The sequence below is a fragment of the Letharia columbiana genome, assembly GCF_014066305.1.
Source record: "Letharia columbiana isolate WasteWater2 chromosome Unknown Sc0000005_s0, whole genome shotgun sequence".
Lineage (NCBI taxonomy): Eukaryota > Fungi > Ascomycota > Lecanoromycetes > Lecanorales > Parmeliaceae > Letharia > Letharia columbiana.
In genome coordinates, this window is record NW_023501041.1 from 106,528 (window position 1) to 132,075 (window position 25,548).

The following is a 25,548-nucleotide window of genomic DNA, read 5'->3' on the forward strand; positions in this document are numbered from 1 at the left end:
CTTCGCATAAGCTTACCCGCGCTATGGCTGCTCGTTGCTCTTTAGCCTTCTCTAGCCCTATGCTGGTCCGGGTGAACATCGAGCTCCAGAGTGACTGACCGAAAGCAAAAGTCATTCCGCGACGGACAAATGGGCCTACTGCTTTCACTTTGACCAATCCATGCCATTCCCTCAGATGCCGCAGTACCTATAAGGACCCGAGAGTCAGTATACATTAGACAATCTTTGCGATTCATAAGAAAGGTTGCGTCAGGATTTCGCATGCGTCAGCAGTACACAAATGATGATCTTGCGGACCAGCGAAGGCAATAAGATGTCGCGTACTACGTCATCGCAAGGAACGCGTTTCAAAGGAATTTGTATCGTTTGCTTTTTCACTTTTACAATCAACAAATACTTGCTGTGGGCTAGACCCGGCTTGAACGTTCACATGCTCTCACATAATTGAATTTGAGTTCAAGTTTGGACGATTTCGTCGCTCAAACTGGGTATTTTGAATGATGACCCGATTTAGTGGTAACCTCAAGATCGGAATGGCAGCAGTAGCTGAGCAATCAAGTCGTGAAACATTTGATACGCGTCGGGTAACGGTGCAGGTTAATACCCTGACTGGCATCATACCGCTCCAAATATCGACTTGAGTTGTCGTATGCAGGAACAGCCATAAGCGCCTCTTGCGCACGCAGGTGAAACCCGCACTAAATCCTTGAAAAAAAAAAGCTCTCAATTCTAGTGAGTTGCGTCTTTCTATTCTATCTCAAATGCAATCCGTGCTCTTAGATATTTCTCCCAGACGGCGATGTTTGCAACGATCTCGCTCCTCCTCGCCACCCTACCTCTATCCTTCTGCGAACCCATATGCCAAAAGCCGCCTCCGCCCGCCTCCGACATCCCGAACATCACCGACTGCCACGATCTGATTAACGACATTTACGCCGCTTCCAAGCTCCAAGGCGATGAGCCGATCCTTTGGAGCCAAAGTCCATCCGCCTTCGTCAGGAACCGCAAGCTACCGTACTCCTTTAAGAGCCCCTTCGCGTCTAGTGATTGCGAGTTCCTTGTCGATGCGCTTCATGAAGGAAGTCAAGATACGTTCCCAACGAAGCTCATTGGCGAAGGAGCCGAGCAAGTTGTACAGAAGTGTATGGAACAAGGTATTGACGGGGCTGAGACGGTGGGGGCGGTGGCTGTGGGGCCAAAGCGTGTGATTGCTCTTGTTCTGACAAAGAAGTGGAGTGGAAGTAGTATGAGCGGAGGGACGTTCGAGCTTAACATGACTAACGTGACGTTGCTGGGACCGGGGATCTTCTCGGGGCTGAGCCCATCTTTGATCGAAGATGGGTAAAACTCGGTAGGCATCCACGTAACCATCTATATCGCTAGATCAACTACCTCAATGCTATCTTTCAATGCTCCAAATAGCATCAAACAATGTTGTTCACTTCATTCAGATGACTATCAGGGACGACAAATTCTCACTCTTTGCACGTCTCGAACTGTCTCTCATCAAGCGCTTTAGCGGTAGTACTAGATGGACCAAGGCAAAGCAGCAGCAGAAACCACCCCGCCGAGCCAAAAACCACTTACGATTTTAAGCCGAGAACTCTTTGCGAGGACACGTCACCGCAGAGTCTTTCGAGCCTTTTTTCGGTGTCATTTACAGTAGGCGATCTCGTATGTTGTCAGTTGTTCCTTCCGCTCATCGTGGGCCATCAGAACTTTGTAGGATGAATAGATAGATTACCCGTCAGCTCTCTGAGGGACTGTCGGTAACACAGTGCTAAGCCAGGGTCCTGGAAATACGCGGGGGCTAGGATGGCTGAGGGCCCACAACTTACCATGGACTCTTATCTCGAACCTGTGTGCCATGTTTCAACCGATATACCCTTCGAAGTAACGTGGTCAAATTTGGGTGTATCTCTTCTGATCTGGTTACATACCTTACCAGAAGAATACACCGAAAGAAGAAAGCATTGCCCAAACACGAATTTTCTGATTGGACGCCCAGCTTCCAATATCGGCCTTTTGTACGCGATTCTCAACGTTGCTCAATCAGCGATCCGTACCTGTGAATATGTGCTCCTCCCTGGAGTTGAAGTTGCAGCTGGGCAGCAAACGTTGAATCTACTTTACTAAGGCATGGGATACGTGACGACGGGCCGCGGTAGCAGGAAGTCGTGGTACGCCCGGCAGTATTAGCGTGTGCAGAAAACGTTGGAATACTTACTGAGTGGATAAGATTCTCACACCAAAAGTAGTACTGAGTAGATGAATCTTCTCCCATATCGCATTCTACCACTTCCTCATCATATTTGAAGCTCCTGTATATTCGCTTAGCCGATCCTTGGTGTTTTGCCTTAGTGTTTCGAAATGCCTCCCAATCGACGCAGTCGGGGCGCCATCGTCCCCTCCGGCCAGACAGTCCAAGAGGCCTAAGAAGGCGTCCTCCCGTGCCCAAGCGATTGCTGAGGATAGCCAGCCGGGCCCCAGCAACAGTCAGCCAAGCGCAGCCCCCGCCCCAGACCTGAAGGCCCTCATGCCAAAGCCGCCCGTGAACGTGCGGCCCTGGAAGACAATTGGCTAAGCGAGATATACAGGAGCTTCAGTTATGATGAGGAAGGTGGTAGAATGCGATATGGGAGAAGATTCATCTACTCAGTACTACTTTTGTGGGGTGTGTGTGGAATCTCAGTGCCAAGTATTCCAACGTTTTCGCACACGCTAATACCGCCCCGGCAAAATATACGACCTCAGAGTTCACGATTGGTACATTAATCATCTTTGATGGATTGGAAGAAGTGGGAGTAAGAGATTATCAGACCAATGCCCGAGTTGTATGAGGGCAATCTGGTATTTAGAGACGGTCCAGCATGAGCATTCTAATGAGTCTGACTTGTGAGTTCTCAGGTCAGCATTGAAGGGCACAATATGACCGTTTGCGGAAAATGTGGTCAGTGTGAAGTAGAGATTCCTGGAAATGCGATAGGGGACAGGATTCATGAATTTTTCGGAGCGGAACATCATCTTGGTCCGCACACTGTCTTACTTTCTGTAAAATATGTGGCAGACTGACTTAACATTAGTGGTGAGTGTTGCGTTATTCATGGACGTTGCTTGCCCTGCGACGATTATGGATCAAGGCCTCGCAAAGACTGGGAGTGCCAGTGGCACCAAGAGTAGCCGCTGAGACTCGTATTGTGGAAGATCCACGGTGGTAAAGAAGGACCCTACAGTGTCTTTGCACATGAGCCTAGGTCAGTGGACAGGCCAAATTCGCTCCTTTTCAACCATTGGCCTCAGTACCACTAGTTTGCATAACAAGGTTTATGACTTCGCAATTTGGAAACCAGTACCAAAGATCAGAAGGCTCCCTACCCCCCGTGTTCAGTTCAAAACGTGCTTTTCCCTGCCAAACCGGCGCTTCAATTCTAACCCGACCGCAGCTCTTGATAACCTTAGTCTTCACGAGCTCATTCAACACTCCGGAACATGAAAGTCGAGAAGAACATAGGAGTAATGTAAGTTTCGGTTGGCTTCGCTAATACAGCTTAAAGCTCGTCGGGCAATTTCATTTTTGCTACGAAGAGAAAGGCCACTCAAGAACAGAGACGTTTCGCAAAGTCGCCGTCGCACTGCTCTCCATGATTGTATACACCTTGATTTAGCCGCCTTTATCATATGGGCATGTGGGCACATGGTGTGAAGAGGGATCTAGTTGGTACCTATATAAGAGTGGTGGCTATGAAATATATCCACTATCAGGCATAGTTGGAGCGCGAATCCTATGAGCCGACAAACGTCCGACTTGGAAGAATCGTTGACACGGGAAGCTACCAATTTTCAAGCCGATGACAAGAGGTATTGCCCAGAGGCCGCCACAGAGTTCTAGGGTTTCTCTCCAGCAGAGATCGAAATAGTAGACCGGAACGCTTGCCCGAGAGCACAGGCTTGCTACACCACCAATGTATTGTTGCAATTTCCGATGAAGACAAACGTTGTACTGTGCAATCTCCTCCACCCTTTCATGAATCTATTTCAAAACCCCCACTCCCCAACTGCATCCGCCACCACCAGCCAGGCCCATCCCAAAAGTTGAACGCCGTTGCGTAGTACCTTTCGCCAACGATCAGGAATAACCTCAACCCCTCAACGACATCTTTCAATTTGCCCCAATTGAAATACATCCCTGTATGCTCGACATTACTAACCACGAAATAGAAGCCGTCGCCCAGCGTCCATCCGAATCTCTGTCTGCCAGCAATTATGTCGAGACCGGGGAAAGCTTCTTCGCCGTCCCTGAGAATGCCTTCATCAATGGCGTGCTGAATTACGGCGATGAGGCCGCCCATGCTCATTGGGTCGAGGCGGTGGCGGGGGAGACCAAAGCCTAGGCGGAGGTACATTTGACTGTTAGGCACGGAGAAGCCATAGGGAAGTAGTGTGGCCAGAGCCGAGACGTCAGAGATGTTCGAAACCAGTGTTGCGTTGTAGACTTTCGAAGGGTTGAGCAGCGGTAGATTCAAATTCCTGGTGAAAGGTTTTGTAACCCCCAAGGGTTCGGCCACGATGCCGCATGGTAGAAGCTTGAGAAACACGAGTGACAACAGATTGAAGAGCATGATCTTTGGCTGGATGGGTAGTAATCAAGGTATCAAGAAATCTCAGAGGTCTTGATCTATCGCAGTGTGGAACAGAATCATAACATACGCGCGGAAATTTGATAGGGCGCTAATAGAAAACAAGAAGCACCGCAACACCATTGTACCAGCGCCACTAGGAATTGAACCTAATACGAACTAAGCACCTCCAACAACGCTAATGGCTGGTTATAAGCGAACGTGGGAGCCCCGAAGCGATTGAGGAATGAGGCTCAAGAATGCCGATAGCTTCTTCGCTACCATAAGTCATATGTGCGTCTCTCAGCGGTTTCTCACCATGAACTACTTGCTAACGACGATAGGCCAATATCGTTGTAACACGTTTTTCCCTCCATATAAATGAACAAAAGGATGCCTGGGTACGGCCGACGCTACAGTATGGCTCACGAAAACTTTCGTTTTTCAACGACTTCGAAAACTTCCACCTCCATCCTTGGAGACGTCTCCGGCTAAGAAGCAGCGACACCCCTGTGAATCTTTGATCGCCCTGAAGTCCCAGAGAGTCTTCGGGAGATTGATGTTCTAGTCGCTGCTCTTGAGACTTCTTAAATTGCTGCCAATGGAGATGGGCATGGGAGACTTGAGCAATTGAATCGATAGGCCAAGTCTTGAGAAGTATGACAGAAAGAGGAGCTCGAAACGCTCTAGGGGTGGGTGGATAATACTTGCCTTATCGTACCGTTCGTGAAGGAATGTCAGGACACATGTGCCTGCTCGAAATTCTGGCTGTAACAAAGACGGCATACCTCAGACGCTTAGTTGCTGCATGAGACACCACAACTTCACGGCATCAAGGCACGTCTTGTAAGTGAAATTTCGGTGTCCTTGCAACAGGCTGTGCAAGCCTGCACTTTCTCGATAGAAAGCTACGAATGTTGCACGACTACGTGAGAGCGCCAGGTCTTCGAAGTAGAGGGAACGGTTTGGGAGTAAGATAATTTGTCTCATATCTTCAATAATGTTTTTTAGATATAACGAGCCATTGATCTATATCGCTTCGAAATCGAATGCAGCGGTGGGACATGGTTACATGGAATCCCTCCCCGCCTGCTTCTAGTCCCACGTCGGCGTTCCTTTCTAGGCATCTGCGTCGATAGTCTTGGGCTTGGGGAATTTGAAAAAACATTTCCCGAAGTCGATCCTCCTGTTCACTCGTGTATATGGAATCTTGACGGTGCCGTGAACCTCGAAACAAAGATCTACGAAATTTGGATCGGGATCGTCCCTCGGAAAAAGTCCTGCCTGTCCGCTGATGTACTTCTTATCAATGGTGAAACTGCAAGAATGTTTATCCACCTCCAGGAGATTACACCTATAGATGCCCTCATCGTAGTTGAACACGAGCACGCTGATCCACACTTGGAAGACCAAGGTCAATTCCGAGTCGAGTTCACCTTTGATCTGCAAGGTGGAGGTTAGTGAAATGTTACAGTCACGAAGTGGTCAAGCGCCTCGAGTCTCTTTCTCCGATTTTTGCAGCTTTCAACATACCTCAAACACAACGACGCCGCCCGGTAGCTCAAGGAAGCAATCGAATGGGTAGGTTTCTTGACTTATGGTGAGGCCTGCAGATTCCAGATAGGACTCCGGGATGGCAGGAGTGCTGGGGAATGTATTATTGAGACTGGAAGTAAAATGAAAAGGATCATCATCATCGTGTTTGCAATATGTAGCCCGGCCGAGCGAAATCGTCGATAGGTTCTGAGGGGTCAGAAGATTTAGTTGACCAGTCCCGCTGGTCGTAGAACCGCTCGAGGGAGGAGTGGCAGCCATGGCGACAGTTGGTAATAAAAGCCATAGCGGCTTTAATTGGTGTAAGAAGAGCTGCATGATCGGAGAATTGCAAAAATGTCGAAACACGAAAAAGAATACCTGCTAGTGGCCATGAATGAATGCAAAGGGACAGCTGACCGTTTATAGAAGTGCGCATGAGGCCTCGAAGAACGCATATAAGAGTATCCGCGCGGATTGGCGACCCTTTGACTCTTGAGATGAGTTGAGACACCCACGGGCGGCAATTATCCTGGGACAGTTTCGTACCCTTAGCGTGTGAGCGATATACAACGTGACTTTGTGATTGGAGAGGACCTACCGACACACATTGTAGCTGTTTCTGTCGGAGCTGAAATAATTAGGCAATGTTTTGAGAAGTAGCCGCGGCAATAGCAAAGGCGACTAGAGTGGCCACATCATCATTGCGCAGCGGCAAGCGGCAAACGGCAAACGGCAGTCTCTCCGACAGCTTCAAACAGTTCAAGTGTACGAGTACTAAGTTGGACTCCATCATCAGGTCAAGAAAGAAGCATGCTGCGAGTCTGAAATCCAACCACTTGACTGTTTGGAACAACCTGACAGTGCCAACGTTTGTGCCGGCGCAAAAGGCCAAGATGTTTCTTCGGTAAATACAAGGTATTTGTCAGTCGCTGATCGCAGAAAGCAACGGACAAAGGTCACGAGCTGCTAGCGATGGCGCATGCGATTCGCGAAGCCAAGCTGTCACACCGGAAACAAGGTAAATTTTCTAATTGGGAATGCTCTGCGTACATGTCCATCTCTTGCTTTTCAGGACTCAATGTCTGGCATCAAGGTCGCAACGAAGGGATTTCTAGAGATATGTGCGTGCATGCCGACGGTAATTCGTTTTGAAAGGCAGGATCGCTGCGATGTCGCCGAATTGAGGCTGAGATGCGAGCATTTGAGCATGCGCGCGCCACCAAAGGAATACTTCAAAAGCTTCAGAATACAGCTTGTCACATAAGGGTCGAAAATCCCGAAAGTAAGGCACAGAGATACCCAGAGAGTTCATGGGAAACGCCACTCCTCTGACCGATCTCGGTTTTCCTTGACCTTGGTCAATAACATTTTGAAATGGATCTGGCCAGTACACGCTGGCAGAGACTGCCATTGTTTCGTAACAATAGTGCGTTATGCGGAATGATTCAATAAGTCTCTTCAAAATCCTGCCAATGACCCTCCGCTAATGCTACTACCACACCCCCCCCCCCCCCCCCTCTTTTTTTTTCCCCAAACTCCTCTTTTTTTTTTCCCCCCCCCCTTTTTTTTAAAGGCCCCCCCCCCCCCCCCCCCCCCCCTCTTTTTTCTCCCTCCCCCCCCAACACCCCCCCCCCCCCCCCCCCCCCCCCCCCCCACCACCCCACCAACCCCAACCCTTTTTTTTTTTTCCCCCTCTTTTTTTTTTTTTTTTTTTTTTTTTTTTTTTTTTTTTTCTTTTTTTTTTTTTTCTTCTTTTTTTTTTCCCCCCCCCCCCCCTCCCCCCCTTTTTTTTTTTTTTTATTCTTTTTTTTTTTTTTTTTTTTTTTTTTTTTTTTTTTCAGGTCAGGCTCACTCCGATGCGCAAGCAAGAATGGCTCGGAGAACATTTTCAGATGCAAGTTCGCCGTACCCTGAGCGGCTGCCCTCATCCTCTGCCAACCTGGGCCGTGGCCCGTCATACCCCATTCGTTCATCTGGTTCAGCTCGCAACTGCAGATGCTGCACTCGCAGGCTAAGAACAGCAGATCGTGGCACCTTTCGTGCATCAACACACACAGGATATTGTGCACTGATCGGGGTAGATCAGACGACGGGCGCACCATAGGAGTCCACATCGATGATCCGCTCTCGAGAGCATTCTTCTTGATTTGCCAGTTCATATGACCAGAGATAAGATTCGCAAAAGCTTCCGCGATTTGGTTTGTTGTGAACTCGTTCGCCCTGAAGTTGAATCCGTCAGTGTGCGAGTTGAAAAAGATCTTGAAGGATGCAGGGTGGCTCACGAGTGTCTTGTCTCGACAGGAGGATGACTCACACTCGCCGCAGGGCTGATCCATAGGAACATGGGTAGCCATTGTGGGGATTATTTTCATGAACAAAGCTTAGGTGAGGGTAAGTCAGGCTTTAAGGTGCAGATCGACTAGCGAAAGGCAACGGCGTGGAGGTGTTCGGAGATTGGATTGGAGGGAAGCAGAAAAACTGGACAAAAGTGGCGTGAGTAGGAAGTAGATGCTCGGGCATCTTCATTTCTATAAGAGGCAGGTGTCTTGAGGTGGCGCTATGTGTTGAGAAAGAAGTGTTATGGGGACGGAGATTTTAGAGGTGAGGGGATATAACGAAAGCAACAACACATCTGGTACGGTCTTCTCTCTTTGATGATCGCTGTTGCTGTGCCCCACACAGGCGCCGTCTTTACATTTTTTCTAGTATTCTTCCCTTGATACCCTCCAGAGCCTCCATCAGGTCAGGTGACTGCTTCTCTGGTCCAGCTCTCTTGATCATGGCGCATATGCACGCCATATGCTCGCCCGATGCACCTAATACTCTCCCGCGCTCCAAGCCGTTAGAAACATCGCCGGCACAAGCAAGGGTTTCGAATTGTTCCTCCTCAGTCTGCTCCTTCTCGATCTTGGTCAAGATCTCAGCCTTTTCTTTCCCCCTTTTTGCTCGCTCAAGCCTTTTCAGCTCCGCTGATTCACTCCTCTGCTGCGAACTGTTTCCATGTAGTCCATAGAGCATCTTCGCGGTCTTCTTTCTCTCGCCTTCAACCTGCGCCTCACGCTGATAGCACAGTATGATAGGCACGAAAAACCCGTCCTCATTGAGATATAGATTTCATGCGTCAAAGCAAAAGGAATGTTCGAGACAGTCTTGGGTTTGCCGACCGTAGGGCGAACGATACCAATCCAAAACTTCGTTTCTTGATTGGTGTCTTCCGCCGGCTCAGCTCATCCGACCGCGCCTTGTTTCCGTCCTTCCTGACACTCTTCCACCCACTCTACAGTACACCTATCTTGGAGAGCTCTCAGAAACGGAAAGTCGTCAAGGACAGAAAACGAGTCCTTTAGATTGAATTCAGAGTCGCGCCACGGTCGGCCATCAAACAGCTCTAGAGCTAGCCAATGCCAGCGAGCGCACGCCTGTCTTAAATCCCGAAATCCACATTGCCGGGTATCAGCTTCTCAAAGGTGACAGATAGTTTGAGTGGCCGAATAGTCGTTCGCTTCGAATGTGATCCCGAGGTTGAGGTGGCTTTGAAGGGCATGGAGTGGTAACCATGGTGTTGCCGAATGATACACTATTCGCACCAATTGCACAGGAGGCCAGGGGAAAAGTACGAAGCCATTCTCGAAAGACGTCCTCGGGTGAGCCTGGGATAAGAAACGGTAATGACACACGAGCTTTGAGGGTGTCCCGGACCGAGAGATTGAGGAGAAAGGAATGGAGATATTCGGAGACCGAGCTAGACAAAACGAAGCCTTCCAGGAAATACAGGTCTGACCAGACGCGGATGCTCGGGCATTGAGTGTTGGAAAGCAGGTGTGCCGTGGTCGTGTGGAGTGTTGAGATGGAAGGATTCTGAGGAACGAACTGACAAGGAGGGCCTCGGTGTGACACAAGCAATAACACGTCGGATCGCCGATACCAGTGCGTCGGAACTTTTTTCAAAACGATCTGATTGTGCGCAACAAGAGATGTGTTGTTTTGGCCCCGAGTGTTGAGAGGGGAAATATGGCCAGCATCAAGTGCCTGGCGGATAGCAGACTTTGGAAAAAGTGTTAAAGAGCGGTCGGTGTAACACGAGCAACAACACACGTCCTTCCTGATCGCTGTCACATTGCAAATAGTATAACATACCTTATACTCTAGCAGAGATCGGTTGCACTTACACGGCCTACAATCTCTTCATCCGACGTCGAGATGTCAGGGAACTGTTCCGGCCAAGCGGGAGCAGGAGCGGTATTGGTCGGCCACGAGATTAGGCACAGTATACCGCCCAGGACGCTTAAGGCAGCGACAGTCTCGTTCATGAGCTCGGGGATCATTTCCGTAATCTGAGAACTCAGTAGGCTCATAGACCCTGGCCGTGGTGCAAACCGGCTTTGACTTGCATATCATGAATTCGCTCGGAGAGCAGAGCATCTTGAAGTCTTTTAATCTGCTTCCGCGATCCGCGTAGCTCTCAGTCCTGCTATGACCACTATATCCAGAACCTGAGTGGCTTCTCTGTCTCTTCTCTGTAGAATAGTGAGGAGTTCCACAGAGATGGATTCCTGTTCCTGGAGGGGTGATCCGAGCTCCAGCATATACTTGTTCGCTTTCTTGATCGTTGCCTCTGGGAATATCGTTCTTTGGTCTGGGGAAAATCAACGATGACTACACCTTTATCACATCGCTGCGTGAGCTTCATGTGCTAAAAGACATCTCAATCGACATCCGGCAGCTATTCGCAGCGGACTCCGAGTGCCGATCAACAGCACTCGTCAACCTAAGCGACACGCTGCCTGCCTCAATCGAGACAGTCAAAGTCATGGGCGGCATATACAGCATGATGAGCGACTTCGAAGCCTCAACCCTTGAAACAGGGCTCATTGCGTTTGTAAAGGCCAAGATCCCTGAGAACCCCAGTCTCAGAGCCATCTGCGTTCGCGAGTTGTACATTGAGAGGGGCAAAGGGTACAGGAATCCTCGGTTCCGGTCAGATATGTTGCGAAAAGAGTGTGAGAGGAACGGAGTGGCTCTGAGCGATTGTACGGAGCAGCCGTGCTCGACGTGCGTTGCTCGGCCGCCTGTGGTGAGTGAGGAGTTGGACGAAGGGGAAGTTACGTGCGGGGGTGACGATTACGATGAAGAGAACAAGGAGGACAAAGAGGATAGCGAAACGAATGGCGACGAAGATAGAGATGAAGAGAGAGGTGATATTTCATAGGTTACAGTGTTTCCCGCCTCAGCTGAAGGCTGCTTCGCGCGTCGTCTTGTTGGACTTGTTCAATATCTGGGAAGCTGTGACGGGAAGGCTACCACTGAGGTCTTCTTGCGATTCTCGATGTCTGGTTCATCCATTAAAGGTTACGTCGAGTTGAACGCGCATCGCTCGACTAGCTTATTCCGATTTGGAACTGTCTTCGTAATCACCCTACACGTTTTGTAAACGCTCCTCTCTCATCTGTCCTCAACTTACAATCGGATCAATGCAGATTCTCTTTCTCTCTTGCCGGGTCTGCCTCCCCACAAGATGCTTAATCAGGCTGGGTGACATAGTCATACAGCAAATGCATGCAAGCTTTGCAAGAGTGGCATTGGGGGTGCGAGAAGGGAGGAGGCAAGCGGTCCATGAAGCAATGTGTGCGGCAGAGGGAAGTAGGAGGGGAAGGCAATATCTGCTTTGCAATAAGAATAATACCGAGACTTCTTTTCAAGATCCTCATGTCTTGTACATACAACATACTGCGATCAGATCTCGCACTGCCGTCCAACTTCATGTTAATGAGCAAGGCAGTCAAAAACTACCACAGAAGACTTGGCACAAGAACTACAACTTTGATTTTTCCGTCAGGGAAAAGCTTTCTCGGATCAGAGTCGGATGTGGGATATGCAGCATGCCGTCCCCCCCCCGATAAACTACCGCAATGTAGAAACATCCACAAACGAGACTTCGACAAATTCATCTACACTCAGCAAATTCGACCCCTAAAATACCACTTGATAGCACTACCAAGTAAGCATGTCGACCCAATACGATGACATCGGAGCCACTTATGAGGAGATGAGGCAGCTGCCCATTGCGATACTTCAAGACGCGAACGTCGAAGCAGCCGTAGCACCATTCATCAAAGGTGCCAAGGTCTTAGACCTAGCTTGTGGGACGGGTTACTACTCCAAGAAATTCCTCGAATGGGGTGCGAGGCAGGTTGTCGGTGTTGACATCTCGAAGGGAATGGTAGGTGCTGCGAAGGCCACGTCAGCCACTCTGGATGGATTGAGTTTCCACGTTGCAGATTGCTCCGTTCCAATACGGTACGAAGACGGGCCATTCGATGTGGTGTTCGGAGCCTGGCTGTTGAACTATGCATCTAATGGCATGGAAATGGCACACATGTTTCACAACGCTTCGGTGAATTTGAAGGTGAGCGGACACTTCATTGGGGTCACGCCGCCTCCCACTAATGACCCACGAGGACACGTTGAGACGGCATTGGCGGCTCGACCAGCACAGTATGGTGATGTTGTCGTGACTATTACAAAGGACGTTGAAGAAGGGGTCGCCACGCATTTGGATGCAACGATGAAAACGGGCAAGGTCGAGTTCGATGCGTACCATTTAACCAAGAACGTGTACGAGAGCTCCGCGTTAGAGGGCGGGCTGGTGGGCGCTTTGACTTGGCGGCCGGTGGATAGCCCGGATATTCATAGCGATGTTCTGGAAAGCCTCCGTAGTTGCTCTTGGGGTAATTATCTGACGGTGCCACATTTCAGCGTGCTAGTCGTTGCAAAGGCATAAGGCATACTTCGTCAAACGGGAGAGGGTTCCACGGATATGTAAGGTTGTTGAACGCTGTTGTATCTGCACGGGAGCTGGCGGATAAGGGTGATAATCATGTTTCGATAATGTCTTGGTGGGAAGAGGCTGGATGATTTGCAGTGCTGGCGAGCTCGACCTAGGGTAACTCGACTTACCTCAATCACATATCTGGTAAACGGTTGGGAGGAAGCGAAGACATCTATTCCCCTATGAGCGAGCAGAAGACATTTTTCAAGTCTACAAGATCAATAGGCTCTGTTGGTGGCAGTGTTTCCTTGAGGAGAGGATGCGAAAGAGTGCAGAAACATGTAGTGCCAGACCCTTTGATGACATTGAGTGCAAATTAAGTATAGTATAGCAGGTCTTGCGGAAGAGAGAAAAAGTGTACCAGTACCAATACCGGTACTTCCTCACGCTAATCCCGTACTGGTTGGCTCAAGCATAGATAGACGGACCGAGCCGCTCTCCGATGGTGGGGCACTGGAGAATCTTCGGAAGTCAATTAATTTCAGCTCAAAATTTTCGGGTCGCATGTCACATACGAAATTTCTTTTTTGGTCAATCAATCCGCCCAATCCGCCCATTTCTTCTCGCCCATTCCTCTTGCTGTCTCAAGCATCCATTTGCCCCCATTTTCGCCTGCCTTTGGACCACCTTCCCACCCCAAGACCCTGCCGATGTTACTGAGTGCAACTATCCTGGGCTGCCGTCCAGTCCTTGTAAGAGTGGGTTTCGAAGACTGCGGAAATCCAGGAGGAGAGTCACACCTTGCTGGATTATCGTAAGAGGAGGAATATATCTTACGAGGTTACAGGACTCAAATCTCCTCCGCTTGGTCTCCGATGGCGCTCAAGTGCCTGGAGAGGCCCTCGAGGAGGCTCCTCCAGCGATGCTACTCTACAATCAGCTCTCAGTCGCTGGTAAAGTCTCGACCCTCTAAAGTATGCTACCCTCCGGTCAGCACATCACGGACACCTTCTTCGACAAGATACTTTACGTCAGTCTCCCTCGCACCACGATTCGCTCGACGTAGGGCTCCCTCTGTGCCTCCCTCCACTGGCCCCTCGAAGTACCATTCTATACGAAGTATCTCAAGTACTGCGATCCGACTCGCGACACCCCAAGAGGCCCAAGGGTCCAAAATCACAGCTTCATACATTGCTAATGCGGGGGAGCTCCAGTTGGTAGATGTTAAGAAGGTCTTGGTGATTGGGAGTGGGGGCCTGAGCATTGGACAAGCAGGAGAGTTCGATTACTCTGGTATTCGACAGTCGGCTGTGCTCCTCATGTGGGTGTATGCTGACTTCGCGGGTGCATAGGTTCGCAAGCGCTCAAAGCACTAAAAGAAGAGAACGTCGCCTCGGTCCTTATCAATCCCAATATCGCCACAATACAGACAGACCATAAGCTGGCAGATGAAGTCTATTACCTTCCCGTCACACCGGAGTACGTCACTTTTGTGATTGAAAAGGAAAGGCCCGATGGAATTATGTTGGCATTCGGAGGTCAGACAGCCCTGAATCTCGGTGTGCAGGTGCGTCATCTCCAGCATCTCCCCAGTCGATTGAAGCAAAGATCCGAAATGGGATAGGTTCCGGGAGTGCTCATCTCCTCAGACATGTGTTACAACTCATAGCTCGCACTCAATAAGCCATACTGACTCCGAGACCCATACACAGATGGATAGGATGGGCATCTTCGAGAAATATGGCGTCAAGGTCCTAGGAACAAGCATTAAAACACTAGAGACAAGCGAAGATCGAGACCTATTGTACGTGATATCCACTCTGGTACGATCACACAAGGAACGGGAATTGGAACGTTTTCGCGAGAGCAATTGCTGATAAGGGTCTGACAGTTCGAAAGCACTGAAAGAGATAGACATACCTATTGCCGAGAGTATCGCCGCGAACACTGTGGATGAGGCACTTGAAGCTGCAGAGGCCGTTGGCTACCCGATCATTGTACGATCCGCTTACGCCCTGGGAGGCCTGGGCAGTGGTTTCGCCAACAATTCGGAGGAGCTTCATAATCTATCTGCGAGGTCGCTATCACTGTCGCCTCAAATCCTGGTCGAGAAATCTTTGAAGGGCTGGAAGGAGGCAGAGTATGAGGTCGTACGTGACAGGGCGAATAGTAAGTCTTGCTAGCGTCTATAACATGTTTCAAGCACTGACAGCGACAGATTGTATTACTGTCTGCAACATGTATGCCTATACACCAGTTGGAACATGCTAAAATCAAAGCACTAAAGTGATGTGACAGGGAAAACTTTGACCCTCTTGGAGTCCATACGGGGGACAGTATAGTGATAGCACCGTCGCAAACTCTTAGTGATGAAGTAATCAGCTCGCAATTCTCCTCTTCGATTGCGACAGACTAAACCTAGACCAGGAGTATCATATGCTTCGCACAGCGGCAATCAAGATCGTTCGCCATCTAGGCGTGTGCGGTGAATGCAACGTGCAATATGCCTTGCAGCCAGATGGTCTCGATTACCGAGTCATCGAAGTCAATGCCCGTCTATCTCGGTCCTCTGCTCTGGCTTCCAAAGCTACTGCTTACCCACTTGCCTATGTCGCCGCTAAGCTGGGCTTGGGCTACACCTTGCCTCAGCTACCGAACGCCGTCACGAAAACCACCACAGCCAACTTCGAGCCGAGTTTGGACTATGTTGTAACAAAAATGTGAGTTTCCTCGGGAACGTCTCTTTGCAAGCTTTGGTTGGAAGAGATATCTGAAGCGTTGCGGTCCTCGGATCGTCCCGACTTTTCTTCCACGACGTTCATTTGTAGTGTGCTGACATCGCTTCTTGAATAGACCTCGCTGGGACTTGAAGAAATGTACGTGGGCCTAGGAAATTGTCATTCTGAAGCTAACGGTCCTGAACAGTCCAGCATGTTGACCGTCACATCGGATCTGCGATGAGAAGTGTCGGAGAGGTAATGGCCATAGGCAGAACCTGGCAGGAGAGCATCCAGAAAGCAATCAGACAAGTCGATCCTAGCTACAACGGATTTCAAGGAGACAAGTTCGATGACTTAGACGATGCTCTACGAAACCCAACAGGTACGAGTCTCTTCAACTCCGTATACGCCAAAATGTCGATCACTAACTCAAGTCCCAAGATCGCCGCTGGCTTGCCGTTGGGCAAGCTTTGATGCATGAGAATTACACTGTTGACCAAGTTCACGACCTGACCAAGATTGACAAATGGTTTCTTTACAAACTGATGGACATTGTGGATACGCAACACGAGTTAGAAGATGTTGGCAGTCTGTTCGGATTGAGGAAGGATCTGGTGCTCAAAGCGAAACAGCAAGGCTTCAGTGACATCCAAATTGCGCTTGCCGTGGGTTGTACCGAAGACGAAGTACGTGCTCGAAGGAAGAGCATGGGCTTGAAACCTTGGGTCAAAAAGATCGACACCTTGGCTGCTGAGTTCCCTGCTGAGGTACGTGCATGAACCACTTCAATGCATCGAGGGACATCATCGCTAATGATTTCTACTACTAGACTAACTACCTCTACACAACTTACAATGCTTCCAGCCACGACGTGACATTTGATGATCATGGCACAATCATCCTCGGAAGCGGTGTTTACCGAATCGGAAGTTCGGTCGAGTTCGATTGGTGTGCGGTCAATGCTACCCTTGCTCTCAAGGCCATGGGGAAACCAACAGTCATGATCAATTACAACCCAGAAACTTACTCTACCGACTTTGACACTGCCGACAAGCTCTATTTCGAAGAGCTCAGCTACGAGCGGGTCATGGATATTTACGAGTTGGAGTCCGCAGCCAATGTAGTGGTATCAGTCGGCGGCCAGCTTCCGCAAAATATTGCGCTGCGATTGCAAGAGACCGGCCACGCAAAGGTCCTCGGCACGGATCCTTTGGATATCGACCGCGCTGAGGATCGTTCCAAGTTCTCCGAAATACTTGACAGCATTGGTGTCGACCAGCCAGCGTGGGCCGAGCTGAAATCAGTTCCTGAGGCTGAGGCTTTTGCAGATAGGGTAGGTTACCCGGTCCTTTGCCGACCCAGCTACGTTCTTTCCGGAGCAGCGATGAACGTGATACGCAGCCATGGAGACCTGAAAGAAAAATTGCTAAACGCAAGCTCCGTGTCTGGTGATCATCCAGTGGTCATCACCAAGTTCATTGAAGGGGCACAGGAGATTGATGTGGATGCCGTTGGTTCTGCGGGAAAGCTACTTGTCCATTCAGTGGCTGAACATGTGGAGAACGCCGGCGTTCACAGTGGTGACGCGACACTAGTCCTCCCACCCGTGAACCTTGATGACCGTACCATGGCTCGCATCAAAGAAGTTGCTGAGAAGGTAGCCAAGGCTTGGTCCATCACCGGTCCCTTCAACATGCAAATAATCAAAGCGGCCGACCCAGAAGGTGGTGAGCCTGCTCTCAAGGTCATCGAATGCAATCTCCGGGCCTCTAGATCCTTCCCTTTCGTCAGCAAAGTCCTCGGGACGAACTTCATTGACGTTGCCACCAAAGCCCTTGCTGGCCATGACATCCCTGAGCCAGTAGACCTAATGGCCAAGAAGAGAGATTACGTTGCGACAAAAGTATCGCAATTCTCCTGGGGTCGTCTGCCCGGAGCAGACCCTTTTCTTGGCGTGGAAATGGCCAGTACCGGCGAGATGGCCTGTTTCGGTAAGGACCTGGTCGAAGCATACTGGACGTCTCTCCAATCGACCATGAATTTCCGGTTGCCTTTACCCGGAGAGGGTCTTCTTTTCGGTGGTGATGTCTCCAAGCCGCAATTGGCCGGCATCGTCGATTACCTGAAGCCGCTCGGATACAAATTTTTCGCCGCTAACCAAGAAGTGAAGGACCATCTCGAATCGACAGTCAAGGATGGATGCGAAGTAAAGGTCATCGAGTTCCCCACAGAGGATAAACGCGCTTTGAGAGAAGTGTTCAGAGAATACGACGTCCGGGGCGTTTTCAACCTCGCTGCTGCTAGAGCGGAGAGCCTACTGGATCAGGACTACGTGATGCGCAGGAACGCGGTTGACTTTGGTGTGCCTTTGTTCATGGAGCCTCAGGTGAGACTGGCACTGCCTTTTCAGACTTCTTGACTGTGACTCACTTGCGCATGCTGACTGATGTAAAACTCTCAGACTGCGCTCCTCTTTGCCCGAGCTATGAGTGAAAAGATACCTCTGCGGAAGGAAGGTGAAGTGCCGAGTGAGGTCAGAAGATGGAGTGACTTCGCAGGAGGACACGTTCTGGGATCTTCGAAATGAAAAGCCACAACTTGTCGACACATGCCTTGAAAGATATCTATGCGCTGAATATGGAGGAGACTGCGTGACAAAATTGACGACATAGATTGGAAATATGTAGTCATCTTGAGCGGAGACGGGGATGAGAGAAGGGGAATATGTGACGTGTATTTAGAAACCATAGGAAAGAGAAAACTAGAAACTGCTCGACACTGACTTTCCGACTCCAGAACCGGCCCAGCATCTGACAGCTTACTAGTCCTCACCCTCGCATGCCTCACAGGTGACTCGCCTCCTCCTCACTCGCTCAAAGTGCTACACAAAACGACAACACCACCTCTCTCCTTCGATTCCCTTCACTCCGTTCGTAGTCCCTGCTTCGCCACAATCTTCATTACTTTGTCCCGGCCCCCCTAATCTCCATCCCATGATCCTATCATCCAGCAGCTACATCGCCCGCGCCTCAGCAACCACGGCAGAACCAGAGAGCTGGTGGGAGACTTCTACCATTGCCGAGATGAAATTTGTTGAGAATGTTGAGAATGCCGCGCGCAATATGTGTGGTTCATATTCTAGCTTATATCCATCTCCCAGCTATTTGCTCAAGCAAGAATATCGTGATACATAATACACACACACACACACACAAGATCAACCCCTCTAAAACTTCCGCATTCTCAGACTCTGCGCCGCCGCCACCAATTGAAACACCGCTCCGATCGCGAGACAGACAGCGGTGCCGCTCAGCCCGCTCCTGGCCAGTCCACCCGGCGGCAGCTCTAGGTCATGAGTAGCCGGTGACGATGCCTCGCCGGCGGCCAGTTCCGGGCTCTGGCCAGGCTCCAGGACCGAAAATACGAACATGGATATGAACGTGGCGAGGAATTGCGGGATGGTGGCGAAGATGTTGTGGATGCCGAGGTAGATACCTGCCATGCCGTCGTCTGCGCCGAGGTCCGATTGCTGGCTCTTGACGGTAGGTGACGGCAATTCCTCTGGTGTTGAGAGAGGGTCATCGGAAATGAGGGACATCTCGACCGCGCTGTCTTCTGTGCTCCGGGAATGGGTCGCAGGTGTGGAGGCAGAGGGTGAAAGCTTGTTGATTTCTTCGCCCATGATTGCGAGAGGTGCCCAGCCGTACATGGCCCAGGATCTAAAGATTCGATCAGCTGGCGGTCCGATGGCGGTTAGAGACAGGGAACTTACGCTCCGCAGAGGGCAATGAGGGTAGTTGCGAATTGAAAGGAAGTCGAGAACGGTGTTAGGATCATCGAAGCCGCAAACGCTAATTGCGACATACCCCACGCTGCCGTAATGTCAATATGGTACCGCTGGAAGAGGCTCGAGGTTCGTTTAAGCGGTCGCGCGGTATTTCTAACAGGATGATGGGCGATGCCGTCGGAGGGCAACGATATTACGAAAGGCAAAAAGATTGAGCTGATGAAGGAAATCACAGAGAACAAGACCAAGGCCAAAGAACCCTTCCTAGCAATTTCGCCCACCATGTCATTTTTGGTCTGCAATTCCGCAGCGTTGTCGGCATTCTGGCGGTAATATGTCTCTCCGACCCACGTAGTACCATAGACTGTTCAAATTAGGGTTCTGGCGGGGTCAATGATGACTCGCTGTCATGGAGTGTACTCACCAAAGAATGGAGACCACCCTCCCAGAGCCAAATTTGTCAGTTGGTGCGCTTGGGAGAAGGAAGAGTAGACAGTCTACATACCGAACCAAGACCAGAAAGTAATCCAACACACCGCCCTGATCTTGCTCGGTAGGTGGAGCATAGTTCTGAGTATCGTCGACAGCATCGCCAGTCCTCCTGACTTTGCGCGGTGAGTTCTGATTCCAGTCAGCAGCGCCGACCTACCGAGATAGGTGTAACCTGGCTCACCTTTTAGAAAGCAGCACACGTTCTTCAACGCAGAAGCAAGTCACGCTGACGCAGCAAATAATCGTAGCTCCCGCAATGACGCAAATCTGTTTAAACTGAGTCGCTCCCAGAGTTGTTCCGAAATACTTTGACAAGTTGACAGTGCCGACAAGATAGCCAAGTAATTGACCGAGTCCGAGCATCCTGCCCGCTTTCCGGAACTTTAGCGAAAGTTTGAGGATGGAAGGGCACGGGACTGACCCCATGCTGAGCCAAGTTGCTGCTGAGATTCTGGAAGTGTGTCCACGATGAGGCTGCGGCAGGTCGCTTGCACTTTGTCGTCATTCCATCAGCACCAGAGCATCTAGGCTACATTCTGGAAAAGTAGAGACATACCCCCATTGATCGCAAAATCCACGGCATAGATACAGAACACGGCCAAAGCCACCGTAGCGCTTTTCACCTAAGCTCTGTCAGCAACACAAGTACCGGAACGCTGTGATCAAGCTCCGAATTCTACCATAACCTCATCAGCAGTAAACACCCCAACAACCTCCGACGCCCAGGCAAGCACCACGAGGAACAAAGCCACCAAGAGGGAGAAAAGCAGCATGAACGGCCTCCTCCTACCCCACCTCGATTGCGAAGCATCCGACAAGACGCCAATACCCGGCTGCACAATCAGCCCAGACAGCGGAGGAGCGATCCACACGAGCGAAGTCTGGCTCTTCGCCAGACCCAATTTCAGGAGATGCGGCTCGAAGTCTGCAGAGAGGGGCGTTAGTCGAGATGCGTTGCAGAGTTCGAGTCGGAGAAGGGGTGAACACATGTCATTTCTACGGCCCATGTAAATCTGCATCGTGCTATTAGAGTCTGCACCGGAAGATTAAAGTAGGCGTGAGACTTGCTGAAGTCCAATCAATGAGAAAGTCAGCATCGCCATGCGCTGAAGCTTGGTGTAGCCTTTGATCCTGGCGTGCCCGCCCCACGAGGCTTGCGGAGCCATCGTTGTTGTCAGGAGGAGGGAGGGGTCTTCAATCTGCTTTCAAGGGCACGAAATTTAGACCCAGGATATCTGCTAAGCATATCAGCAGAAGATGAGGTCGCTGCGCAGCACGGCCGGAGATGCTACCAAATGTTGATTGGTTCTTTAGCGCCGGTAGCGCGATGCGCCAATGGCTACGAGTATCTCCCGTGTTTGGTTTAAAGCCGGATGATAAAGCTCGTGTAATTTCAAACTATACTACTTATGTTGACGGAAGACAGACCAAGCACCAGAACAAGTTTGATCACTTGCTAATGCTATCGCAGATGGAGGTGAAAGACAATGATCACGCCATGAAGATATCAAGTACACTGTACACGAGACCTAAGATGATTTGTACAGTCCCATTGACAATATATGTTCTTCAGTATCTGCCATTATTCCTTGTCCCTTTCTACAAAGCGATTTGTACTCCCATCAAGCCAATATACATTTTTCAACCTCCTTACAACCCCGAATCAATCTGCGGCAGCAGATTCCCACCCGAATAATCAGCCCAATCCCTACAATTCTGATACGTCGTCGACGGAATGAGCACATTTTTGATATCAGCCGGTCGCTCCATGATATTAGCATAAAGACCGCCCGAGACGTGCCAGGCGATATGACAGTGGAAGGGCCAGACGCCGGGGTTGTCTTGTTGCCATTGGAAGACCTGTACGAAAAAGAGAGGGTTGGGTCAATGAGTGCGTTTTCGCCTGGGTGGGTGCACTGGGTAGGGAATGGGTGAGAAGGGATAGAGGGAAAGGAAAGAGAGGGACGTACAGCATAGCCATTCGCGGGTACGATCTGTACGTCGCGGCGCTGGGGGTTGCTAGGGTTAGTGATGGCACCGCCCCATGCGCCCAGTCCGACGGATAGGACTTGCCTGCCAGCACAGTGGAGAGTCAGCAACTATCCCTCCTTCCAAACCACAACCGACACAAGCACATCATCATCCCCGTAGCGAGAGAAAAACCCAGACTCACATCTCGTGCCCGTGCAAATGCCACGGATGACTCGTGGGACTCGTATTATTGACAATAAACCTCACAGTCTTGTTTGTCCCCATGTTATAAACGTTCCAATCCGCATCGACCGCCGGATAACTGGTATTGCCACTCTTTGCCAGTAGCAGTATGGGATTATTCCAATCCGCTTCAAACGCACTATCATTGATAGTCCAGACAATGTGGCCTGTGGAATTGACCGCGACGGCGACGTTCAGGGTGACTGTGGTGTTGGTACCAGCGGCTGCGATGGGATACATTGGCTCGGTATCAGAGAGAGGGTCATTCAGACAGGCGGGCGTGGTGTCTATTTGCGCGACCGAGGCGTTGCCTGGGGCGGATTTTGTGTTTGCGTCTTCGTAGTAGATGACTGCGAGAGCTAGGGGCTGATTGGCGGGTTCGGTGCAGGCGCCGGACGTGATGTGTGAGCGCATCCAGACGACATCGGTAGGATCGCCGGTTGCTTCGACGACGATGTCGGTGCGTTGGCCGACCTGTAGATTGTAAGCATTCAGTGTGTGTGTTTCTGTGTTTGTCTGTGTTTTTGTCTGTGTGTTTGGAGACGAGGGTGGACATGCTAAGGAAGGGTGCTTACGCCTAGTGTTACAATTGTAGTCTCATACGGTACGATAGGGATGAAGTCATTAGCGATGACGGTCATGTTGTGGTTATCTATACTGAATTTCTGGATAGCAGCGATACCAGTGTTGATCAACCTCAGCCTATGCTTTTTGCCACTAGTGAAGCTGAACTTGGACAAGCCAGCATTATTGACGCAGGTGCCCATGGTACTGTTGCCAGTGCTGTTACCACATGCAAAGTCCATCTTGCCGTTGATCAAGTTGTTGTCAGATGCTGGTCGAACGAGGCTTTCGTCTGAGAGGTCGGTTCCCATGACGCCTTCCAAAACGGTGAAGTAGCCTTTGTGGTAATAGTCGTTGAGTGTCACTGGGCCCAGGTCGATGTCGTAGGGGTAGTTTTTGGGTCCGTGTATCACCTAAATGTATGTTAACATTGACCATACTTGTCGCAATGATAGGTACACAATGTGAACTTGGAGCTTACAATTGGGCCCCAAAGGCCATCAGCGTATTGAGAGGAGTAATGCGAGTGGTAGAAAGTACTGCCATATGGAGTGGCTTTGAAAGTGTGTGTGAAACTCCCACCAGGCGGTACTGGGCACATCGAAACACCTGGAACGCCGTCTGCCCATTCCGTGTTCAGCTGGTTGAGACCATGCCAATGCATGGCGGTACCTTCGGCCGGCCCGGAGATGGCATTGTTCACGGTGACTTGAATGGTATCTCCCCAATTGGCTTCGATCAAAGGCTTGAGATTGAGCCGTGAGTGGTTGAGCTCGTTGAGAAGATGGAATGCTTACCCCTGGGTATTGGCCATTGATCAGGAGCATGTTTTTCTGGTATCCATCGGGACTTACAGTTCCCCTAGCTATTGTGAAATCATATGAGCGAGTAACACCCGTATCGGCGGCGCCGGTGTAGGGATCTGCAGTCGAAGCGCCTTTCGCGCCCCATGGAAAGCCGTTGATTATAGGACTATCAACATATTAGAACCAGACCGTTTTTACAGTAGAGACAGCGCGAGAGTGAGAACAAAATGCAAGACCTGCGACGCTACAGAAGACAGCATAGTAGTATCACAATGAGGTTCTAGAAGTTCTGGAGAACGGTGCAGCATAGCGACTCACTTGTTTTCGAGAAACGCTGGTAGCTTTGGTGCTTCGAAGGTTCCGAGGTTGGAAGCACCTTTAGGATACGACTGTAAGCACAGCGTCTCTCTAGAAGCTAGAAGTACGCAGATAACCTGAAAAGGCAAGCACAGATATTTACCATTGGTGCGTAGCTGCGACAGGCTGGAAAGTAAGGAGGTGGCTTGCAGTAAGACGGTAGCAACAGTCATGGTTACGAAAGGTGTCGATAAAATGCGAGATGCGTGAAGAGCGAAAGTGAAAACCCAGGGAACCAGGTCAGATACATAAACAATGCCAAGTCTCAACTCACCGCGGCGAAGACGCGAGATATGGCCGATCTACCATGACGATATGATTGCCAATAAGACACAAGAGCTTCTGTCTAGACCGAGCCGAACATCTCCATACCTTCTTTACGCTTATATGGAATTGCTTGATCAGGAAAAAATTCTCTGCATCTGCGTGATATACGGGTAGACTAGAGGAAGTGCCATGAATTCAGGAACCAAAGCAGAGCAGAAAGAGACAAACCCGATCTGGCCCGATCTCATCCTGACAAGTAGCCGCTGTCAAGCAAGAAGAGCGAATCATAAAAGGTCCAAGTTGATGTCAGACGCCCTAAGAAAGCAGCGGGCGTTGGTTGTGATTGACCGAAGCCGAAGCGTGCATGAGCGATAGCGGCATGATCTGCGGGCCTCTGACTTATCGAGCCTAGCGCACAATCGAAAACCCCAGTAACATCAATAAATACTTGCTTTGCGCACAGGTCAATACAAGTCGGGGCTTTGATGACCTCAATGACGGGCATGTGCCTTTAGCAAGGGAATCGATGGGGTCTGCTGCCGTTGCTCCTCATCTTCCACGACGCTTAGCCGGGCTCTGCCTGCTGCGGAAGATTTCAGATGTATGAGACCCAAAAAGGCTCCATTCGTACATGATCATGGATCATGAATCACTGAAGATATTCACGTCAGCCCTAAACAATATCTCCAAGTCTTACGAGGAACGGATGGAATTTCTGCGCGCCATACCATACAGAGACATACCCTTAGACACGGTCTTGTCGTCTTGTCTCTCCAGATTTCGAACCACATGTCCGCTAATGACAGGCACCTTTCCCGCATTGTACATAAATTCTTGCCCTATCGGTTGGATGGTCTCCCTTGGGTGAAGCAAAATTTAGTGTGAGAGGGGGGGGGTTGGGAAAAAACCCCACGCCCCCCCAAAAAATTTTAGAAAACCCCCCCCCAAAAAAAAATAAAAAAAAAAAAAAAAAAAAAAAAAAAAAAAAAAAAAAAAAAAAAAAAAAAAAAAAAAAAAAAAAAAAAAAAAAAAAAAAAAAAAAAAAAAAAAAAAAAAAAAAAAAAAAAAAAAAAAAATTTTAAAAAAAAAAAAAAAAAAAAAAAAAAAAAAATTTATATTATTTTTTTTTTTTTTAAATAATAAAAAAAAAAAAATTTATTTAAAAAAAAAAAAAAAAAAATAAAAAAAAAAAAAAAAAAAAAAAAAATATTAGTTAGTATTAATATCTTATCTTTTCATCTAGTCTTCTAGATCTAATTCTAGATAATTCGTATTTATTAGACGTTATAATATATTATATTTCTTATCCTTTATTATTAAATTAGCTAGATTCTTATCTTCTCTAATTTATAGAATCTCGATAATCTCTTATTATTTATATAACTATTTTAGATATAGAATATCTATTATTAATCTTTTC

At 49.4% G+C, this 25,548-nt stretch overlaps 10 protein-coding genes across 10 annotated transcripts; 4 read left to right on the forward strand and 6 right to left on the reverse strand.

Moving 5' to 3' along the window:
- Positions 1 to 799: 799 nt before the first annotated feature.
- Positions 800 to 1,345, forward strand: HO173_002441 (uncharacterized protein; the record flags this gene model as incomplete). The annotated part of the gene is made up of 1 exon (XM_037304374.1): positions 800 to 1,345. One exon carries the CDS (start codon positions 800 to 802, stop codon positions 1,343 to 1,345), a length of 546 nt encoding a protein of 181 aa, XP_037168467.1.
- A 2,677-nt stretch (positions 1,346 to 4,022) lies between these two features.
- HO173_002442 (uncharacterized protein) lies at positions 4,023 to 4,619 on the reverse strand (the record flags this gene model as incomplete). Its single annotated transcript, XM_037304375.1, has 1 exon — positions 4,023 to 4,619. One exon carries the CDS (start codon positions 4,617 to 4,619, stop codon positions 4,023 to 4,025), a length of 597 nt encoding a protein of 198 aa, XP_037168468.1.
- Positions 4,620 to 5,735: 1,116 nt separating this feature from the next.
- On the reverse strand, positions 5,736 to 6,431 carry HO173_002443 (uncharacterized protein; the record flags this gene model as incomplete). The annotated part of the gene is made up of 2 exons (XM_037304376.1): positions 5,736 to 6,059; positions 6,150 to 6,431. The coding sequence occupies 2 exons, from the start codon at positions 6,429 to 6,431 to the stop codon at positions 5,736 to 5,738; spliced, it is 606 nt and encodes a 201-aa protein (XP_037168469.1).
- A 912-nt stretch (positions 6,432 to 7,343) lies between these two features.
- Positions 7,344 to 8,315, forward strand: HO173_002444 (uncharacterized protein; the record flags this gene model as incomplete). The annotated part of the gene is made up of 2 exons (XM_037304377.1): positions 7,344 to 7,434; positions 8,239 to 8,315. The coding sequence occupies 2 exons, from the start codon at positions 7,344 to 7,346 to the stop codon at positions 8,313 to 8,315; spliced, it is 168 nt and encodes a 55-aa protein (XP_037168470.1).
- Positions 8,316 to 8,843: 528 nt separating this feature from the next.
- HO173_002445 (uncharacterized protein) lies at positions 8,844 to 9,170 on the reverse strand (the record flags this gene model as incomplete). Its single annotated transcript, XM_037304378.1, has 1 exon — positions 8,844 to 9,170. The coding sequence occupies one exon, from the start codon at positions 9,168 to 9,170 to the stop codon at positions 8,844 to 8,846; it is 327 nt and encodes a 108-aa protein (XP_037168471.1).
- Positions 9,171 to 10,297: 1,127 nt separating this feature from the next.
- HO173_002446 (uncharacterized protein) lies at positions 10,298 to 10,574 on the reverse strand (the record flags this gene model as incomplete). The annotated part of the gene is made up of 2 exons (XM_037304379.1): positions 10,298 to 10,486; positions 10,530 to 10,574. 2 exons carry the CDS (start codon positions 10,572 to 10,574, stop codon positions 10,298 to 10,300), a joined length of 234 nt encoding a protein of 77 aa, XP_037168472.1.
- Positions 10,575 to 10,962: 388 nt separating this feature from the next.
- HO173_002447 (uncharacterized protein) lies at positions 10,963 to 12,126 on the forward strand (the record flags this gene model as incomplete). The annotated part of the gene is made up of 2 exons (XM_037304380.1): positions 10,963 to 11,347; positions 12,068 to 12,126. 2 exons carry the CDS (start codon positions 10,963 to 10,965, stop codon positions 12,124 to 12,126), a joined length of 444 nt encoding a protein of 147 aa, XP_037168473.1.
- Positions 12,127 to 12,156: 30 nt separating this feature from the next.
- On the forward strand, positions 12,157 to 18,228 carry HO173_002448 (uncharacterized protein; the record flags this gene model as incomplete). Its single annotated transcript, XM_037304381.1, has 13 exons — positions 12,157 to 12,767; positions 13,769 to 14,214; positions 14,274 to 14,488; positions 14,634 to 14,725; positions 14,813 to 15,090; positions 15,140 to 15,161; positions 15,220 to 15,295; positions 15,349 to 15,641; positions 15,775 to 15,797; positions 15,847 to 16,023; positions 16,083 to 16,408; positions 16,471 to 18,027; positions 18,103 to 18,228. The coding sequence occupies 13 exons, from the start codon at positions 12,157 to 12,159 to the stop codon at positions 18,226 to 18,228; spliced, it is 4,242 nt and encodes a 1,413-aa protein (XP_037168474.1).
- Positions 18,229 to 18,867: 639 nt separating this feature from the next.
- HO173_002449 (uncharacterized protein) lies at positions 18,868 to 20,939 on the reverse strand (the record flags this gene model as incomplete). The annotated part of the gene is made up of 8 exons (XM_037304382.1): positions 18,868 to 19,360; positions 19,414 to 19,792; positions 19,853 to 19,870; positions 19,934 to 20,049; positions 20,102 to 20,291; positions 20,342 to 20,413; positions 20,477 to 20,543; positions 20,601 to 20,939. The coding sequence occupies 8 exons, from the start codon at positions 20,937 to 20,939 to the stop codon at positions 18,868 to 18,870; spliced, it is 1,674 nt and encodes a 557-aa protein (XP_037168475.1).
- A 631-nt stretch (positions 20,940 to 21,570) lies between these two features.
- On the reverse strand, positions 21,571 to 24,034 carry HO173_002450 (uncharacterized protein; the record flags this gene model as incomplete). Its single annotated transcript, XM_037304383.1, has 8 exons — positions 21,571 to 21,780; positions 21,891 to 21,993; positions 22,094 to 22,608; positions 22,710 to 23,111; positions 23,180 to 23,443; positions 23,496 to 23,670; positions 23,823 to 23,880; positions 23,965 to 24,034. The coding sequence occupies 8 exons, from the start codon at positions 24,032 to 24,034 to the stop codon at positions 21,571 to 21,573; spliced, it is 1,797 nt and encodes a 598-aa protein (XP_037168476.1).
- Positions 24,035 to 25,548: the final 1,514 nt, after the last annotated feature.